A 22,772-nucleotide genomic window follows, 5' to 3' on the forward strand; every position below is an offset into this window, starting at 1 on the left:
GACCCCTTTTCTGTAATGGTTGTGTCATGGAACCCCAGGTAGCAAACCGACATAGAAACAACGTTGAATCAACGTTTGAAGTGTTAATGTAAATAACATTGAATCAATGTTGATTCAACGTTCAACATCAAAAAGGCCATCAGTTGTCAACAATGTTGATTCAAAATAAAAATCTTCAACCTCGAGCCAAAAATAGAAACCCAAATACATGTATTAAAAACACTGCAGCAGAGAGTTCAACTAGGAGCCAGTGTTTCAAAACAGGAAGTCAGCAGGTGCGCTTGGGACTTTGGGAAAAGACAACTGTCAACAAGAAGTAGGATCCTCAAAAAGGTTTAGCAGGAAGGAGAAATGTGTTAAAAAAGCCTTTATCGTGTCACTGTTACGGTTTGGTACAGTAGGTGTGTTGGACCCGGGTGCAGTGCAGAACAGACACGACGAGAAACAGATGTTGATTTTCAAGTAAAGCACTACGTCTTTAATTTGAGTAGCTGAATGAACATTTAATAATTTTGTTTTGCAATAATAATTGTTTTTGTATGTTTTTTTTGTGTGGACCCCAGGAAGACTAGCTGGTTGCTATGGCACCAGCTAATGGGGATCCGTAATAAAATAAAATCAAATCAAATCAAAACACACACACACAATGGTGGATAAACAAAAGGGGAGAAATCTCCGCCTCCAAAACACACTAAATATGATTCACAATACATAGGCTACTCAACACAGTAATTGGGGAAAACAAAGGGGAGAAAGCAAGGTCTCCAAAAAACGCTAAATACTGTAGTAATTACGTCAAACAACGGTGCTGCATATACATATGATAAGATAATCTCTCAACAACGAAATTCAATCGGCAATCAAAGCGATTCAAACACATCGCAACCAAACTCATCGTCTATGGCAAGGAGCGATAAGACTAAACATGTAGGTATACTCACAGACAGTTACAGTGATCGACTGACGGTGTTTGTGTGACAAAGGAGAGAATATAAGGAGACATTTAACGAGTCACACCAGGTACAAATGAGTGTAATTAGGACAGGTAGACAGGGCAATTACCCACCAGGTAATGCTGAGGAGAGCGAACCCCAAACGTTACAGTCACGACTACTGTACGAATTTGTTTTTGACCAGCTGGTCTTCATCAGGACATCTCTATCTATCTAATTATCAATTGTCATTTAATTTCTTGTCCTTGGTGTGAAATAACTGCTTCCGATGTGTGAAGAATATATTCTTGTTCTTTCTTTCATATCGTGCCACAATAAAGGCTGTTTAATGTATTCCTCCTTCCCTGTTATACACTTTTGAGTGCCTGGGATCCTACCTCTTCTTCCCAAATAAATTTATTTTGATCATTTACATTTACATCCAGTCATTTAGCTGGCACTTTTATCCAAAGCGACAAATTGTGAACAACAAGTCAGCAGAAAGGGTACATCTCTGGCAGCTAAGGGTCAGTGGCATTATTCATCAAATAGTGTTGAACTTGCGTGTTACACTCTGACAGCATGATAGGTAGTAGTATAAATATAGTAGCATAGTAGTAGGGTAGGGTAGGAACTAGGGACAGTAAGAGGTTTTCTTTTGAGCTAAATGTGGAGAGAGCTAAAACACTCTGCAACCAGTGTTGTACTCGAGTCCGAGTCTTGGACTGATTTTCAGGACTCGTGACTCGACTTGGACTTGAGCACTGATGACTCGGACTTTGACTTGGACTCGAGCATTGACTGCATTTGGACTCAGACGAGGATTGATAAATACAGTTTTTCTTTTTATTTATTTTTTGTAATAGGTCCTAATCATTTGGCATAAGATATTGATGGCTAGTGCATTTGTTTGGCTATTGTGTCACAAAGTAAATAAACTCCCTTTGAAATGGTGACCGCTGTGTCATTTATGCTTAATGTAGACCTTTTTTTATTTGTATGTCAGCTCTTTGACTGCCAGAGTGGAGTGGACTCAACCTTGATGACTTGGACTTGGACTCGGACTAGGGTAATGAGGCCTCGACTCGGGCTCTTCTCTGGTGACTCAGACTTGGACTCAGACTCGAACACTGGGGACTCGAGACTCGACTCGGACTCGAGATTTAGTGACTAGTGACTCGACTACAACACTGCCTGCAACCCACCGCGCCGATCACTACATGTATCTGCCCCTTGAATCGTTGCCTTTAGGGTCATACGCTCCTGCAGGATTCACTATGGATTCCTATGCACACACACAGCAGGAACAGAGAGACTGAGGCTCAGCTTCTTCCCCCAGGCCATCAGAACATTGAACACTGAACTCTCGACACACAAGTACACATACACACACACAACACACATGCTGCATTCGCTCACACACAAACGGTCACTTAAACTAAATGGAAAGGACACTTTAAAGGAACGAGGAAAATAAAGGTAACTTTAAGGAAATAACTGATGTGGTTCTTGTATAGTATAGAATAGAGGACACAGAAAAGTTGTCAAATTACAGCCTTTGTTTTAAGCAATAAAAAGCTATGAGTCATCATGGAACATGCACACACACGCTACAGAAACGGACACATACAAACACGTACAGAGAGAGAGAGAGAGAGAGAGAGAGAGAGAGAGAGAGAGAGAGAGAGAGAGAGAGAGAGAGAGAGACACACACAGCCACGGCCATGTCGTTAAACCTATTACCGTCCTCCTTTGTGAGTCATCTATTTCTCTCTCTCTATGTACTGCAGTGTAATCCCTGGTTGTTTGGAATGCACAGCTCCTTTCAGCCGGGCTGGGACAACTACAAACACATCAAACATACCCTTTTTTTTGTGTGTGGATTCGACAGTCCTCAAGGGCAGGCCGCACTAACCCTCTCCAGTTCGACGTGCATCTGGGGCTTCTCCGCTCCATCTGAGCCGGTCCCCTGGTCCGACCGCCATCCACATTTTAGGTTAAGCTTGTGGTCCTTTAGGGTATTTGAGTTAACAAAAAAAAAGTCTACCCAAATATGTTGAACCCAGTTCGGATTCTCGAGCGCGAGACTCGTGGAACTGCTCTTGACCCACGGACCGTGGGAAGCCAGATCAAGGGGTTTCCTGACCGAGGGTGTTCCAGTGGGCACGGAGCGCTCCTTCAGCCCAGGGCCACTGTGGCCTTTCCAGGGTCTGGGTGTGGCTGGCTCGGGCGTGACCCCACTGGGGAGCGTGGCTTTCTGACTTGGCACAACACTCGGCCGACAGAACTGCTACTGTGGTGCAAGCGTGCACTGTACTCTGAAAGACAGCTTTCTCCTTTGTACAGCGTTTCTTTTATATATATATATATATATATATATATATATATGGTTTGAAAGTATACTGCACAGCATACCGCAAGGGTGCCCAAATATTTACCTTACTGGTCCTCACCCACAGAATCTCCCCGCGGGCTGAAGACAGCTTTAATAACTGGCCAAATGTACATGTTCAGCCAATAATAGAATTACAGTTTGCAGGCGTCGTTGTAGAACGTTGCAGAACGAACGACGTCTTAGGAAGGGTGTTAACGGAGCTTAATCCCTCTCTATCTGAAATGGAACACGAGTTTGGCAAGAGTACTGACTTTTATCTGAGCTCCCAAAGCCCCCCAGAGACAAATTATTAAAGTATTTAACTGTTCTTGGGAGTAGGTTTAAAGTCATAATGAAACTGCATTTTAGAGCCATCAAGCTTCCTTGATGTGACGTATTTCCGAACGGAACAGGATCGTGATGTGATTGGCTGAGACAGTCTCTGCGCCGGCTTCACCCGCTCTACTGTTCATCAGCGTCAGGCTGTTGGGTAGAAGCTGACATTATGCTAGCCTTCCTTATTGTCACTAGGCTTGTACGGTTGTAAATAGTGAATATAATCCAACAGAATGTTTTTTAAAATAGCTAACTAGCTACGTCATTGTAACTAGCTATAAATCCACATATTTATGTTAGGGGCACTAGCGGTAATGTTAGCTCCATCATCAGGAGTATGAATCTTTTCTACATTCCTTATGCGCAAAACAGGCACATATATGAATTTTTAACCTATTATTAACCTACTGAAATATCATCGTTCATCAAAAATATGGGAATATCTTCATATTATGAATGACTGATCTCCTATTTTGTCATACTAGGCCTCGGAATTATAACGTAGCTAACAAGGCGAGGTTTCGTTTAATTCCATTCCGACTAGTCATTGGAAAGGTTTGCAAATGGTGACGTAGAAAACGACGTCTTCTTCAGGCTCGAGTGGAGACCGCCGGGTCTCCAGTGACCCGCTGTGCAGCTTTGATCACCCCGACCCAGCGAACACATCATTAGAGAGAGGCGGCCGAAGGCAGAAGATAATCAAATGACCATGTCGTATTCACAGACGCTATCGGTTATATCAGCTATCAGAGCCACATTAATTGGTCTATGGGGGCCCTGTTATCGTTGTTATTGTTGTTATTGCTGTTATTGCTTTTTTCACTGACCCTCAAGCCCCCCCCCCTCCCTCCTAGCACACTGGCTACTGTGTTTATTTATGCTCAAGGTTAGCTCCCTCCTTGCCATGTTGTGTCTTAATGGCCGGCACAGGGGACAGTGAGCGAAGACGGCCCCCTGTCTCCACCGTGTCAACTTTATATGGCTCTCATTTGTCCCGGCAATAAATAAAAACCTGTGTGTGTTTATCCCAAGACTATATGTTGGCCCGCTAGAGATCCAGGTTGTGCTGTTAAAGCGCTCGCCTCCGCCTCCTCCCCCGACCCCCTTACTCTGCTCCCTAACGATCTTAAGAATCCTAAGTGCCCGTCGGATTGAAGTATTTTATCGGCTGGCTTATTGGCGGCTTCACGGTGGGTTTTTGTCTCACATCGTTCAACTCGGCGTTGCGGCCCTCGGGGGCCCCGCCACACGGGCCCTGGAATCTGAGGCTTTCCCCTCCCTTTTTTGGCTTATTTTTGTTCCTTGAAATAACATAATAGAGGGAGGGGAGCGGGGGGGGACTGTTTAACAGCTCTTCTACAAAGGTATTGACGCCGTCGGTCAAACTATTTTACTGCTTTCTTCTCGAATTGAGCAGGCGTTTGCTTTTTCTTTTTGAGTGCCAGGGCGAGAACGGCTTCCTAGATTCAAGCTGACTAAATACTCGCCCCCCCCCCCCCCTTTTTTTTTTACCACAGAGCCGCGCTTAGCCCCGAACCGTCCGCTCTGTTCTGTGTGTTTGCCGCCTGCCTGTACTCACAGAAATCCATTCATGTTTCAGAATTGCCTCCACGTGCACTCGCGCAGGTCTTGTGGTAGGGCACCGCCGCGCGTTCGAGCACTCGCAGACTGAAGCCTGCTGCTCGCCTCTGAAGTGTGGGGGGGAGGGCGGGCGTAAATATTTATGTATCCTGTCATTTTGTCTTTGTGTCAACCGCTCTTTGTGTCAGAACGCGGCATAGCAAATGGGTGGAGAGTGACGGAGCCTGGGAGAGGCAGCGCTCTATTTTTGGGGGAGAGGAGAAGGGATGAGATGGAGATGGAGGGAGGAAGAGGAGCGAGGAGGAGGAGGGAGGAGGGGAGTTGCTGTGTCAGATTGGGTTTGGGCCAGTGCCCTGAATCTGGCTTTCTGAGTTCTCCACAATCTGCATGTGTGCCTTTCTTTCTGTGTGTGTGTGTGTAGGCTACTGTACGTGTGTGTGTGTCGTTTTCTCTTCCTTTCTCTTGTGTGTGTGTGTGTGTCGTTTTCTGTTCCTTTCTCTTGTGTATGTGTGTGTGTGTGTGTGTCGTTTTCTCTTCCTTTCTCTTGTGTATGTGTGTGTGTGTCTTCCTCTCTGTCTTTGTGTCTCTCTTCCTTTATACTGTATATTTCTGTATGTGTGTGTCTGTGTCTATTTCTTTCTGTGTGTGTGTCTCTTCCTTTCTGTGTGTGTGTGTGTGTGTGTGTGTGTGTGTGTGTGTGTGTGTGTGTGTGTGTGTGTGTGTGTGTGTGTGTGTGTGTCTCTATTCCTTTCTGTCTCTGTGTGTGTCTCACTCTATATTAGTTTCTGTGTGTGTGTCTCTCTCTCTCTATTCCTTTATGTGTGTGTGTGTGTCTCTCTCTCTATTCCCTTCTGTGTGTGTGTCTCTCTCTATTCCTTTCTGTGTGTGCGTGTATGTCTCTATACCTTTCTGTGTGTGTGTGTGTGTGTGACGTGTGTGTGTGTGTGTGTGTGTGTGTGTGTGTGTGTCTGTGTGTGTGTGTGTGTGTGTGTGTGTGTGTGTGTGTGTGTGTGTGTGTGTGTGTGACGTGTGTGTGTGTGACGTGTGTGTGTGTGTGACGTGTGTGTCTGTGTGACGTGTGTGTCTGTGTGTGTGTGTGTGTGTGTGTGTGTGTGGTGTGTGTGTGTGTGTGTGTGTGTGTGTGTGTGTGTGTGTGTGTGTGTGTGTGTGTGTGTGTGTGTGTGTGTGTGTGTGTGTGTGTGTGTGTGTGTGTGTGTGTGTGTGTGTGTGTGTGTTTGTGTGTCATTGCCAGCCAAGCCCCTGATGCACCTGGCTACAGGAGTAGCATGGCTGTGATGTGATTACATTATCTCACACGTCCATTCAGAGCATGGCCAACAGCAGCCTGTGTGATATAAGACCTCACACACAGAGAGTGATGCACCGGTTTACCGACGGCGTTAAAGGGGGTTAAAGATGAGGTTAATGTGAGACTCCGAGGTATTAAAAACAAACAAGATCCTAAAATGAACTACTGTATTACTCCCATTAACCTCAGTAGTAAATATCTCAACCTGGAGCTGTATTCAATACCCCGCAAAGAGAAGAAAGAAAAAGGGGCATTTAGTTGATTTATGGATTTATGGAGGATGACGATAATTGGACATCTGGTTAATCACCAGATTAGCAAAACAATGAGTTTAAACCATGAGTACGCCCCAGTTTCAGCCAGAGGCCACAGAAGGAAGATCACAGCCAATGATTTTTGACGCTGTGCGTATAAAATCAAATCAACCTTCCTCATGTTTGGCCTCTACTGCAGTTGAAAATAGTTGAGAAAATAGTGTGTGCAGCAGTTTGCTTTGAGGTCTGCTCTCGAGACACAGGAGGTGTTTTACCTCTGCAGTCTGCACACGTTATGCCCTCCCAGTGAAACTCCTCGCTGTCAGGTGAAAATAAGCAGCTGGCAACGCCACATGTAGCGGAATTGGGCATAACGACTAAATTGGGGGATAAAAAATAAAAAAAACTATTTTTATCTTGTATTTAGACTTTTTCAATGTTTCAAACCAACTGCACAATTATGTACACATGTGCGACCTATCGTGGTCCTTGAAACATCCTGTAGGCCTGGAGTTTGCTGACGGGGTTCGTATCATTTGACTGCTGCGATCCACACATATTGTGCTGAGCTGTCCCTTTAGGCAGGCGAGGCGTGCGTGTGATATTGATGGTGCTACTGTACGTACTGTGCCTGTCAGGAGCGATGTACCCAGGGGCAGTAAGGATACTAAGACTAATTTAAAGAGTGGCCAATGTGCTGAAACTCAAGACTGAAGCTTGGCGTTTTACACAGCTGATTTTCAGCTGTTTTCATTTAGTCTTTTTAAAGGTATCCAGCAGTTTCAGGGGGTCCTTCCTCATCTTCATTGGGGAAAGTCTGGGGGTGTTGCAAATGTGGATTTTATGGTGGTTTTTGTGATGTTTCTTCTTGACTTGTAAAGCCCATGGGGGCAATTTGTTGTGATTTCGGGCTATACAAATACATTTAATTAAATTGTATTTAATTGTATTTAATTTTATTAAATTAAATTAAATTAAATTTGTCTTGTGAATGTAGTGGGAAATAAGGTTTTGGACGAAAAGGTTTCAGGAATGAACACGGTACTTTATTGATTACATGCATAAATAAATACCAGAGTTGTTTCTTGCAAGGAAGAACTGGCAAAACACTGAATCATTACATGTTTTCTACATATTGATCTGTGACAACAGACACTACCAGCCTCTCTACTGTCTCCCCTGATTGTGAACATAGTGATTCTACTTAAGTCGCACTAAGCTCTCTTGTCAGACCTGACTTTCTGTCATATTAATGTGTGGGCTTCTAAACATCCACATCTACAGCTAACATGTCATGCCTTAATAAACATCTTCTAGAAGCTGAATACAGGGCTGACAACTTTATAGAAAGACTTTGTTTCCTTTTGGAAAAACAAAGGAGTGAGATTTGCAGATTTTTTATGCGCGTTAAATGCTTTTTACGGCAATATATTTATGTGTGTATTGTGTTTCTAATCCTTACTCCAGTTGTGGTTGTTGTTGTTGTTGTTGTTGTTGTTGTTGTTGTTGTTGTTGTTGTTCTGTCTGAGGGTCTCTTTTCTTGGGTGGCTGATCGTTTGAAAAACAAAATAATGGTCCCACTTTCTTTTCAAAAACTAAATAATGGTCCCACTTTCTTCCTGCTGCTGACCTTGTCTTGTCTTTAGAGGACATCCTCTTGTCTGTTCCCTGTCAACAACTGCAGAACAGACTTGAGTGACACACACAGGAATGTTCTTATTCTTATTGTCATTTCCTCATTATTATTATTATTATTATTATTATTATTATTATTATTATTATTATTATTATTATTATTATTATTATTATTATTATTATTATTATTATAGGATATTATTTCAGTACATTTCAAACCTTTATTTCGACTCGTGAAACACTGAGGTTACCATAATTTACAGTGACGACGAACTTACAGAACAAAGACACAGTTTATTAGCAAATCCATACATAAATAAGAATAAATAAAAAGAAAAATCAGCTAAGTCGATACACAGTGGTCGGAGAACATGCTTTTAAATGCAGCAACATATGTCTATTCATAAGCATGTTTAAATTATAACTTGGCCAGCCTACAGGAGACCAAATCATTTGGTCATCATGTTGTGTTTTAATGGCCGCCACACAGACAGGGCAGGGCACGGAGACGGAGTCTTTATGATCTCTACACATCTCTCATTTGTCTCACAGTAAAAGTTTATTTTTATCTATTTTTTCCAAGTGGCCTAACGACAGCTATAAGAGGTTCGGTCATCGTGTTAAAACGTTTGTCTCTACTCCACCTATACCCCTCATATCAAAACATTCTCTTGAATTGATCTTTTATTTCTCTTAAATTTGCTCTTGATAGAAGTGTGTGCGTGAAAAATCAGTGTGGGACTCATTGTTGGGCTGGTTACTCAGGAGGTGCAATTAGTTACTTATTTCTGATTAGTCCTTTTATATAATCAAAATTACTTTACTGATTCCTTTGTGTAAAAGTTATTCGTTATTCACATTACGTTACTCATTACTTTCGCTTACACATGAGGGTGAGTCAACCATGGAAAACGTAACATCTCCTTGATGCTATACCCAGTGACAAGCTTCTTCAGACCTTCTCCAATCATGGGGTGGTGTTTACCCTGATCTTGGATCCAGTTACTGTTGCTTTGTTTAGAATAGAATAGAATAGAATATAAGTACTTTATTAATTCCGAGGGAAATTCAGTAACACAGATCGCTCACAATAAACATTTAGGTAGTCAAACATTTAAAAATAAGAATACACAGTCAAAGATATACATTCTAAAATATCTATGTACATTCTAAATATACAGTCCAAAATGTCAAATGTCAAATGTACAGGACGATATACAAGGATTGATACTGTGCTCAGTGAGGCAGTGAGGCACAGTGAGGCGTTATACAGTCTGATGGCTGTTTGTACGAAGGACTTCCTGTGTCGTTCAGTGTTGCATTCTGGGAGTCTGAGCCTAACACAGAATGTGCTCCTCCTATCGGCCAAGTCTGTGTGTAGTGGGTTTACATGATCATATGAGAGGACAAAAAAACACATTGCAACACAGTAACGCAGCGTTACTTGGATTAGTAACTGTAACATAATAAAGTTTTTGGGAAATTGTAAAGCCTTACTTAACCCCCCCCCTTTTCAATTGCAAATGTTTCAAGGACAAAACTCACCCAGTCCTTAACCAGCTATTATGCTAATTACCACAGGACAGCTGTTTCAATTTCAAATCACCATGTTGCTCCGTTCATGTTTCTACACTGAAACATGTGTTAGGAACTGGAGAGACTACTGTACGAATGTTAGGAACTGGAGACACTACTGTACGAATGTTAGGAACTGGAGAGACTACTGTACGAATGTTAGGAACTGGAGAGACTACTGTACGAATGTTAGGAACTGGAGAGACTACTGTACGAATGTTAGGAACTGGAGAGACTACTGTACGAATGTTAGGAACTGGAGAGACTACTGTACGAATGTTAGGAACTGGAGAGACTACTGTACGAATGTTAGGAACTGGAGAGACTACTGTACGAATGTTAGGAACTGGAGAGACTACTGTACGAATGTTAGGAACTGGAGAGACTACTGTACGAATGTTAGGAACTGGAGAGACTACTGTACGAATGTTAGGAACTGGAGAGACTACTGTACGAATGCCACCTGTTCTTCCATTTAAAGCATGTGGCCGTACATTTGCAATTAGCATAACCAAGTATCTCAGATGAAAAAACGTATAACTCTGTTTTAAGTTTTCAGAGGAACAATATTTTCTAACTTTACTATCTAAAGATGGAAAAGTGTTGTGTTCATTCATAGTTAAAGACAGTAGAGGTTGAGTACTTTATTATCTAAAGATGGTAAGTTAGAGTGTTGTGTTCATTCATAGTTAAAGACAGTAGAGGTTGAGTACTTTATTATTTAAAGATGGTGAGTTAGAGTGTTGTGTTCATTCATAGTTAAAGACAGTAGAGGTTGAGTACTTTATTATCTAAAGATGGTAAGTTAGAGTGTTGCGTTCATTCATAGTTAAAGACAGTAGAGGTTGAATACTTTCTGGTGATATATCACGTTCACACTCCAAGTGATTTAGATTAACTTCACAACTGCAAATATGGGTTGTCCAAAACAATTCTAAACAGACTTATATGGTTCAGTTCAGTTCAGTTCAGTTCAGTTCAGTTCAGTTCAGTTCAGTTATTTTTTATTTCGGGTTTTGGACACATAACAATGGTCATTCCATAAATCGCCAACGTTTTACCAGCTGCTATTGCAGCATTGTCCAATTGTCCGAAAATGGCTAGGGATAAGCACTAGGCTTGTCGGGCCCTACCCCTGAAGACTTACGTTTCGTATATATATTTTTTTACATACATACATACATACATACATATAGTACACATTACAGTACACACATATAGTACACATTACAGTACACATTACAGTATAGTATACCTGCAGTATATAATAGTATATATAATAGTATATAGTACATAATAGTGTATACAACACATATATAATGTGATATGAGCTATATATACAATATAATATAGTACCATAATATAATAGTATATAGTGTAAATATAGTTTAATATACAAATTAATTACAATATGATTATATAATGTAACGTACAATACAGTATCATATGTATTTTTTTATTAATATGCAATTAAAGCTCTTCTTCCCTTCTGTACCTATCGAAAATAGATTTATTTAGTCTAGATTAGAATTGATTTATGTTTTCATAATATTTAGCATATTCTTGGTATCTAGGTACATCTATGGACCTCAGGGAATGTATTCACAGTGTCAGAAATATTGTGTCTATTACTAGGCTTGCTTAAATTGTGAGGAGAATATGAATTATGATTTTTCTTTGCATTTTTGACAGTGAATAACACCATGCTAATAATGACCAAACATAAAAAACTGCCACTGATCTCGTTCAGTACCTTCTTGAGATCATGTGTACAAAAAAATCTAAGGAATTAATATAGAGAAGATGATTAAACAGAAGGTTCTGTAGATACAGTACTGAATTCTCCCATCCGGACCAATGCAATTTGAAATATTATTATAGAATATAGAATAGGAGGCTTATAAATTACCTTATTATAGCCAATTCGCACATTTATATATATATATATATATATATATATATATATATATATATATATATACATATATTATCTTTCAAATGCCCGAGTTCAATTTGGATTTAGTATCACCAGGCGTGCATAAGAACAGATAATCCAAATTGAAATTGGGCATTTGAAAGATAATATATGTATATAAATGTGCGAATTGGCTATAATAAGGTAATTTATAAGCCTCCTATTCTATATTCTATAATAATATTTCAAATTGCATTGGTCCGGATGGGAGAATTCAGTACTGTATCTACAGAACCTTCTGTTTAATCATCTTCCCTTTATTAATTTCCTTAGATTTTGTCAAAAACGTTACCTTTTGTGGCTTATTATCCCGAATAATAACAGTTATTGATATAATTCATTCAGAACGCTGAACTTTGAAAAAAATCACAATTTATATGCAACACTCTGAAAAATATTGATTTATGACCAGATGTCATTTTGGGGGTCGGTACCGACCCTGTCGGGTGGAACAGGTTAACACTATAGGGACCAGCCACGAGTTAACTCGTGTTTCGGTGCCATGCGTTGTGGACCAGAGCCACGAGTTAACTCGTGGCAAGTTGTTATTGTTTTATTCCATATTAATAACGCTATTAACGTCCCCGATCGACTTGCAGGACCTACCCGCATATTTGATTTTCGAAACATGCAATACCGGCCAGATCCGCTTAGGGGCGCCATCGCTCCACTGCAGTATCATTGAGGGCGATTGAAAATTTGTCTGTGGGCGTTTCATATGAGCCTCAATCCCACCCGAACATACTCCATCTTTGATCCCGTTACCGAACGCAGATTTCAGCCTGGAATAATGGGATTTATGATCAACCAATGGACATATCGATCTACCAGATTCCGATGACTAATGACGAAATGCTGCCGGCGATCACATGGGCTGACGGTAGGATACTATTCCCCCAAATTACAGCTGGATTGGACATTGTTTTAAAACGCAACGTGATCGATCAGTGAAAATGGCTACTTGAACGCACACTGTATTGCTAATCAATAATAGTAATCGGCGTCCCCCGCCGCCCCCATTTCATCCATAGATTCTCTGTAATAGTCCGGATGCTACGCAGTTTGTTTTATTTCATTCGTATATATTATGGCAGAAATGGCGTTTGATATAACGTGACTAGCCTTTAGCCTATTATCTAGCTCCCCAGAAAAAAGACTAGGCGAAAACTGCGATAAACCTTATATTCACGGTGCTATAAAATGACAACCAACCGATGGATTTTTATTTTCTTTAAGCCATTATGAAGGCACGGTTTATGCACTCAAGTGAGAATGAGAATGGACAGATAGCAATACTATAAAGTATATATATAGCTGTTAGAAAGTACATCGGTTTGTTGACAAAGCGCTGTCCTCCAGCCATATATTACACTGCAAGCCGTGGTCGTCAATGTGTTAAGAATCATACACATAAACAAATAAATAAATAAACACATGCACAGCCTATGTACAAAATAAATAAACAGGGGAGGAGTAGGGGGGGGGGGTGAAAGTGTGTGTGTGTGTGTGTGTGTGTGTGTGTGTGTGTGTGTGTGTGTGTGTGTGTGTGTGTGTGTGTGTGTGTGTGTGTGTGTGTGTGTGTGTGTGTGTGTGTGTGTGTGCGCGCGCGCGCATGTGTGTGTCTAGGTGCGAGTATGAAGATGAATGAGTGCTTGTATGTTGTGTGTGATGCAAGTGTGAAACTGGGGTATCAGCAAGAGCAGGAGGGATCTACTAAGAGCGTGTTGAGTATTTTCTTGAAGGCAGTCAGTGAAGTAAGAGCTGCCTGTAAGTTTAAGGGTGTCTTGAATAGCGTTCCGGTCATAAGCTGCTGCAAAGTGAAAGGAGTTTCGGCTGAAGGTGGTCTTGGATCTTGGGATGTTTAGTTTGATGAGCTCGCTTGATCTTGTGCCGTAAGTGCTATAGGAAAGGTGGAGCAGGGAGGACAGATAAGGCGGGGTCTTGCCCAGGATTGTCTTGTAAATGGAGTGGAACCAATGGTGGAGTCGGCGGGTGTGGAGGGAGGGCCAGTCAACCAGTTTGTAAAGGTCACAGTGATGTGTATTAAATGGTGCATTGGTGGCAAAGCGGAAGGCAGAATGGTGAAGACTAAGAGTGTCCAGTTTGTGTAGACGGGGATTCTATAGATGACATCACCATAGTCCAGGATGGGCAGGACAGTCATCTTTACTGTCCTGTATTCGGGTGGATGTGTGAATATAAACAAAAGCGAGTTGTTTACAAGAAACTCTGTTAGGTACCTTTAACCGAAAATACCATATATTTGAATCCCATAATAATATTTTTTTTGGAACGGTTGTCGGGTTGTGTACAAACCATGGAAGATGAATTGCACTTAATGGGCCTCATTCAACAATACTCTCTTATAATTTTTCTTATATTCTTGCGTACCTGTCTGTTAAGAGAACAATAATAAATCTCCAAATCTGTTCTTACCCAGGTTTTTTGAATGGTGAATCCCACTCATTCTAAACTGGATGCGCATTCTCGTGCAAGTCATTTGCATACAGAGACACGCCTCGCGGGCTCATTATAATACGAGAGCCGTGGGTCTGCATCGGATCCCCCGGCTGTATTCAAGCGCTGGAGCGCTTTGCGATGGATCAAAATTAGATAGGAATCAAATGTATTGTCATCATACAGCACCTATAGCTATATAGTGGAATATACTGTATTAATATAGTAGTAATATAATAGTAGTTGGCTAGTTGCGCGCTTCTGGCCACCTCCCGCAGTGCGCGCATACACACGTACTGTATACAGTACGTGCAAAATTAATCATTCCAGCAAAGTACTGTAGGCTTTGTCAATACTGAACGACGTTGTTGTCAAGAGCCAATCTGGCTCTGCAAATAGATCTAGAGTCTGAATATCTCCGCATTATAGCCTGATGACTGGCAGTGCGCATAGTACAGTGCGTGCTCCAAGTCAAACTGGATGACACATCTCTCTCAAATCCATTCTGAGAACGGAACTCAGTGCCCGCAACGTGGGTCTTGATTGATTGTACATTGGAGGCGGTTGGGTGGGTGGGGTGGGGGGAACTGTACATTGGATTATCGACGAAACCTACTTGGTCCAAGAAGAGGGTCTCGTGTGTTACTGGGTTTAAGTCAGTTGTTTATTTATTTATGTTTTACTGTTTGCATACGAGGTGGTCCGCAAATGTTCTTGATAACAATCTAGTGGTCCGCATAAAACAGAAGTTTGGGAACCACTGAGATAGACGATCTCTAAATATGCGTTCTATGCTACGTATACAGTACTGCATATCTGTATGTCATGTCATAAATGTCATGATATATATCTGTATATCTGTATGTTGTGTATGTCATAAATGTCATTATGAATTGAAAATGGGGGGGGCTAGGTGGCGCAGTGGGCAAGGCGCTCGCCACCAATGCAGGATATGCTGGGTTCGAGCCCAGCACTCGGCGTTGCTACCAGCTTGGCTGGTCGTCCATACTAATACAATTGGCAGTATTAGGGGGTGGGAAGCTGGTGGGTGGGGATCGGACGTTGTGGACAGCGACTCCTACAGGTCGGTTGGTGCGCCTGCGCAGTAGAATCAGGAAGCAACGGGGGCGGCGTGTCCCTCCCACGCAGACCCTCGCCGCTGAGAGATCGCGCTGTTCAGGTGAAAAGATGCGACGGCTGCCTCCTCGAGTACCGGAGGGGACACGTGATGCAAGGCTTCGTCCACATTGCAGCCGGCTTGTGGGAGGCATGGCCTAACAACGTTCGAGACAGGGGAGGGTAGAATTGGACAATACGAAATTGGGGACGGGAGAAAAATGGGGAGAAAAAGTAGATAAAATTCAGATTTTATTAAAAAATGTTGGGGTAATCATTTCTTATTTCCGTAAGAGTGCTCTCGAACACTCTTATAATTTGTTCTTGCCGGAGAAAAAAGCAACAATAAGAAAACTTTGCTGAATCCCAGGTAAGAACAAAGTAAGAGGAAATGCTATTTAAGAACAAAATCTGTTCTTATATCGCTTCATGCATGAGGCCCACTTTAATAATCAATCAAAGACAGAGCAAAGTGAGAGAGGATCCTCAAAGTGCTGCTGTCTGAGCCGAAGCCAGATAATCACTTTCCGGGACGACAGCCAACATCAAAGGACCTGAGGATCTACAGCCACTGTATTAAAACTGAAATAAACAGAAAAATATTCGACGCGACGCCGGACTCTCAAGATCCAAGCGGCGGTCCATCAGGACGGCGAGGGGACAGGGGGACGGGATGAAGTCTCCCGTCTATGAGACGGATGAAAGGCTTTACGTTAGGCTGTGATGGAAGGGGGCACCTGTGTGGGCGTTTGGACGGTGATCAAAGCGGACCTAGGGCTCCACCCCCGCATCTCTGATCTATTCTAAAATAAAGCACCCCTTTTGCTATGTTATTAAATAAAACTGGATATGAAATGTATTATATTAGTACTACTTACAGACGATGATGTTGATCGGCGGAGGCTTTTCTCTGCACGGTCCACGCTGTTCCTCAATCTAGTTCCAGATAGTTGGCCACAAAGCAATGCAAAGTCTGTGTGAATGCAAAGTCAATGGGGTCAAGCTCCTCGTCCATGCGAATGCAAAGTCAATGGGGTCAAGCTCCCCGTCCATGCGAATGCAAAGTCAATGGGGTCAAGCTCCCCGTCCATGCGAATGCAAAGTCAATGGGGTCAAGCTCCCCGTCCGTGCGAATGCACAGTCAATGGGGTCAAGCCCCCCTTGAAATCTGATCCACTGTCCCCCCAAAGTAGATCTCAAGCAGCCCTGTGCAGACGGGATCTTTACCCCATTAACTTTGCATCGGCTTGTGGCTAACTAGCCGAAGCTGGTACGAGGACTGGCGTGGATCGTGCAGAGAAAAATAGTCTACCGATCGGTGTCACCGGGTAATGAAATGGGTTCTGTCTGTACTTACCTGCATAATCCTTTTTACATATCTGTAGATACTATATCTATATCTGTACATATCTGTAGATACTATATCTATATCTGTACATATCTGTAGATACTAGATCTATATCTGTACATATCTGTAGATACTAGATCTATATCTGTACATATCTGTAGATACTAGATCTATATCTGTACATAACTGTAGATACTATATTATATATGTCTGTACATACCTGCAGATAATCCTTTTTATCTGTAGATTCTATATCTATATCTGTACATAACTGTATATACTATATATCTATATCTGTACATATCTCTAGATACTATATCTACATAACTGTATATGCTATATCTATACATATCTGTAGATACTATATTTAATTCTACATATCTGTAGATTATACATCTATTGTGACCCATCAATTATCAAAACTCGTATCTTGGAATATACCAGTACACCCCTCTGTATTACTATTGAATGATGTTTTTGAGTTTGCAGTAAATCCACAGCTAAAGAGATTGGTTTTATCGGGTATCACAGTAGCTAAAAAAACTGATCGCATCACGCTGGTTTCAACCGGAAAAATTTTGCAGGAAGGTTTGGTCTCTTACATATCTCGATGTGATTTATCAAGAAATATCTACAGCAAGAATTCTGGGTCTCAACGAATCCAAAATGTCAATGTGGTTAGAAGTGGTGGAGAGAATAAAAGCTAGCTTATAATGGTAGTGTCTGGTTAGGAGTGAGGGATAATGGAGGTACTATCCAAGGAGGGGTCCGGGAGGGGGGGGTTCGAGCTGGAGCATATGTGTGTAGGGTTTTAGAAAATAGGTATTAGGGGTATATCCTGTATAAGGCATTTGTATAATTGGTAATTTCGTTGGATATACACTATATACGTTAAAATATTATTATAGACTTTTTTTTGTTTTCTGTTTCTGTACTTGCATGTCATTTTAGCCACCTTGTCTGTTAGTTTCATTATGCATTATGTGTTGAGTACTGACTTTTAATAATTTTTGTTTTGCAATAATAAAAAAAAGCAAAAAAATTATACATCTATATCTGTACATATCTGTAGATATGATATCTATATCTGTACATATCTGTAGATACTATATCTATATCTGTACATATCTGTAGATATGATATCTATATCTGTACATACCTGTAGATACTATATCTATATCTGTACATATCTGTAGATATGATATCTATATCTGTACATGCCTGTAGATACTACATCTATACATATACAGTATGTAGATACTATATCTATATCTGTACATATCTGTAGATACTATATCTATATCTGTACATATCTGTAGATACTATATCTATATCTGTAGATTCTGTATCTATATCTGTACATATCTGTAGATACTATATCTATATCTGTACATATGTAGATACTAGATCTATATCTCTACATATCTGTAGATTCGATATATATATCTATATCTGTACATATCTGTAGATACTATATCTATATCTGTACATATCTGTAGATAATATATCTATATCTGCACATATCTGTAGATACTATATCTATATCTCTACATATCTTTTAGGGGTGTAACGGTACACAAAAACCACGGTTCGGTTCGTACCTCTGTTTTGAAGTCACGGTTCGGTACAGGTTTTCGGTACAGTGGGGGAAAGTTTGGCTTTCCATATTCCACTCAGGGGTGATGTAGTGTGCAGTAACTAATTGTCTGTCAACGAATCTTTTATATTGAAATAATAATAATCGAGTTTTGAATTCAATTCTGCATGCAAAAAAAAGTTCTGCACGTGCGTTCGTTAGTGGTTAACGTACCGTTGTATTCGTTCGGTACACAGCCGTACTGAACCTTAGGTCCAGTACTGAAACGGTTCGGTACGGATATGTGTACCTTTACCTTTACCTCTTACTAGTTATGCTCCTGGCCAGTATGACTTACTACCATAGTGTCTTTATACTTGTATCACTGTACATATTAATACTACAACTATGTACATACATCTGATTAGCACTATTACTCAGTACTACTAATTTATATATCTTATACCCAGTTTAATCACCCGTACATTGTATATCACTATTGCACTTTACTGTTACGGTTGTATGCCAAACTTATTTTCGTTGTGCTGTACTTGTGCTGTATGATGACAATACATTTGAATAAAATCAAATAAAATCAAATAAAATCTAATCTAATCTAATCTAATCTAATCTAATCTAATCTAATCTAATGCTGCTCTGGTATAAACAGCCTCTCCTAGCTTCACCACAGGTGTGTTTTCAGTTGTTGACACCCGTCCGGTTTGACTTTGGCTGCTTCTCGTTAACGCTGCAGCCTTGGGAGAGACATCTGCGGTGGTTATGAATGCTTATGAACGGTCCTTGGCCTCATCTTTATAAGGCCATAAATCCAGAGGTTTGTGTTGTGTTCAAGGAGAACCTTTTGCCACATTCACACTCATATGCATATACATGCAGACACACATGCACACATACAGTACACACATACACACACATAATTGCATGTACATGCATGCACACAGACACACACGCACACATACATACAAACACACACATACAAGGACACACACATATGCATGTACATGCATGCATGCGCACACATACATACATACATACAAACACACACACAAGAATGCACACAAACACACACATACATACACACATATGTATGTACATGCATGCGTACAGACACACATGCACACATACATACATACATACATACATACATACATACATACATACATACATACATACATACATACATACATACATATATATATATATATATACATACATACATACACACACATACTGTACAAACACACACATATGCATGTACAAAAACATGCGCACACATATATACATACAAACACACACACAATAATGCGCACAAACACACATACATACATACAAACAAACACATTTGCATGCACACGCACATAAACACACGCACACAGACACCCTTTGCCACCCCATAGTGTACTGCCTTCCCCGGTGAGACAGGGAGATTTATGTGGGTACAGGGGGTTCGTCAAGCACCGGCTTCCCTTGGGGGTGACACTGCCGCATTTGTATGCCGGGGATCCTCTCCGTGGCGTGAAAAACGAGCCCGGTGCAGGAACCAGAGAGCACCAGGGAGCTGCTTCCAGAACCCTGCGCTTCCCTTGTAGAATAAGAGGGGAGCGGGGGAGGGGGGGGGGGGGGTTTGCAGCCATTAAGCAAAAATGAAATCTCAGGGTGAGGTTCACTGCGATCCATTTTACAGAGTGTAATGAAAATGTATTAGCATCAGGGACCCAAGGATTGGCTGCTTGTCTTCGCCGTCTAACTGTTCCTCGTGCTGGCGGGAGGGAGACGGGGAGGAAGATTGTTGTAAATATTAACACTCTGGTCCTGCAGCCGCTGATGTTTGCATTGCGAGAGCAGTGTTTGCTCACCACTATAACGCCCAGGGAGGCAGAGCTGTGCCCAGCCAGTCGGAGCTCTTCCTCTCGGATCGACGGTGAAACACGGCCTGCTTGCGATGCAGTGGAGGGAGAGGGATACAGTCTGACAGTCTGTGTTTCTGGACTGAGAGAGGACGTTGTCTGGAGAAGGATTTTCAACTCGGCTATTCTTTTTTCATTTTTGCACCTCTGGTTGAAGCTCCCTGGAAGCCCCACGCCATGAGAGCATCTCTGGTTGAAGCTCCCTGGAAGCCCCACGCCATGAGAGCATCTCTGGGTGAAGCTCTCTGGAAGCCCCACGCCATGAGAGCACCTCTGGGTGAAGCTCTCTGGAAGCCCCACGCCATGAGAGCACCTCTGGGTGAAGCTCTCTGGAAGCCCCACGCCATGAGAGCATCTCTGGGTGAAGCTCTCTGGAAGCCCCACGCCATGAGAGCATCTCTGGGTGAAGCTCCCTGGAAGCCCCACGCCATGAGAGCATCTCTGGTTGAAGCTCTCTGGAAGCCCCACGCCATGAGAGCATCTCTGGTTGAAGCTCTCTGGAAGCCCCACGCCATGAGAGCATCTCTGGTAGAAGCTCCCTGGAAGCCCCACGCCATGAGAGCATCTCTGGTAGAAGCTCTCTGGAAGCCCCACGCCATGAGAGCATCACACTGAAAGGATTTCACACTGTACGTGGCATACCTAATAGCAGCCATCACTATTATTTACACCTTTTTTAAATATAAGATAAGATAAGATGAGGTGAGGTGAGTTGAGGGAAGATAAGATGATGTAAGATTCAAGAGTTTTATTTATCACATACATACACGAGACATGCAGTGAAATGTAGGTGGCCATACCAAATCAAATCAAATCAAATTTATTTATAAGGCCCGACAACACACATTAATGTCCCCATGGGCCGTACAGGTCTTCTTTAAACAAGTCAAGAAGAAAACATAACAATAAGTCAAGAACAGAACAAGAACACCATAAGGTCCAACTAATTTAAAATAAATGCAAATAAATGAAAGAATGCAAGCACTCCCAGACGTACCCCACGCGAAGGTAAGGAAAAACTCACTAAAACCTAACAATAGGGGAAAATGCTCCACAGGCAGTGTGGAGGAGAGAAACCTTAGAAGGGCCATTCAAGGGGGGATCTCCCTTCTTAGATGTCGGTGATAGTAGTGTTGCAGACTAACAGTTGGTAAGCATGCACTCAAGTGTGTAGTGAAACACAGATGAGTGCATGCAATAGCAACTGAACATTTTGAAAGGTTAAAGATAGAGCTGATAGCGATAGCAACTGAACATTTTGAAAGATTGAAGATAGAGCTGATAGCGAATCTAATTGAGGCACAGGGGCGGCGCAAAGAGGGTCGCGTCCTCCCCGTCTTAATCACGGGACATTTAACACTCCGGTCATTGCTCAGGGACAGCCGGAGACAGGGAGATAGGGGCACACATACCCGCCTTGATTGTGCAAGTAGACATGATAAAAAAGTTATACGAATAAAATACCATGCTAAGCAATGAGTACTATATACAATAATATACAGATCTTTTCCCTTTTTTTGTAGTGTATTTGTGTGTGGCGTGTGTGAGAGTGTAGGTGAGGATGTGGTGTGTGTGTGTGTGTGTGTTCATGTGTGTTTGTGTGTGGATAGATTAGTGTTCAGTGTTCTGATGGCCTGGGGGAAGAAGCTGAGTCTGAGTCTCTCTGTTTTTGCCGCATGAATGCAGAGGCGCCTGCCTGACCGCAGCAGCTTGAATAGACTATTGTTGGGGTGATGAGGGTCCTTCATTATCCTGCAGGCTCTAGATCTGCACCTCCTGGTGCAGGAGCTGGCGTGTGTGCAATGGCGTGTGTGTCCCCTGCTGTATTCTCCTAAAATCCACGATCAGCTCCTTGGTCTTACCAATGTTCAGGAGTAGGCTATTATCCAGGCACCAGAGTGCCAGGACATCAACCTCCTCCCAGTAGGCATTCTCATCGTTGTTTGAGATCAGGCCCACCACCACTGTGTCGTCCGCAAACTTCACTATGGAGTTGGAGCTGAACCTGGTCACACACTCATGTGTGTACAGTGAATACAGCAGGGGGCTGAGGACAGAGCCCTGGGGGGACCCGATGCTCAGGGTGATGGAGTTGGAGGTGTGTCCGCCCACCCTGACCACCTGGGGCCTGTCTGTCAAACATTTTCAGGATCCAGGGAGAGGCACAGATGTAATCATTGACCTCTCAAAGCATTTCATGACCACAGAGGTGAGTGTCACCGTTCTGTGATCATTTAGGCCTGCTGGGGAGGTGTTTTTTGGTACAGGGATTATAGTGGACACCTTGAAGCAGGCAGGGACCATGGACATGGCCAGGGATAGGTTGAATATAGTGATGAACACTGGGGCTAGCTGGTTGGCACAGGACCTAAGTAT

The 22,772-nt window shown here is 42.1% G+C and overlaps 1 protein-coding gene across 1 annotated transcript in view; it reads left to right on the forward strand.

Moving 5' to 3' along the window:
• The window catches only part of sema5a (sema domain, seven thrombospondin repeats (type 1 and type 1-like), transmembrane domain (TM) and short cytoplasmic domain, (semaphorin) 5A), a 378,077-nt gene that overhangs the window by 72,050 nt on the left and 283,255 nt on the right, over positions 1-22,772 (forward strand). The window contains 1 exon segment of the mRNA XM_084325800.1: positions 20,554-20,966. Coding sequence (XP_084181926.1) covers positions 20,554-20,966 — 413 coding nt within the window.

Source organism: Notolepis coatsorum, assembly GCF_963971535.1.
Source record: "Notolepis coatsorum genome assembly, chromosome: 12".
Classification (NCBI taxonomy): domain Eukaryota; kingdom Metazoa; phylum Chordata; class Actinopteri; order Aulopiformes; family Paralepididae; genus Notolepis; species Notolepis coatsorum.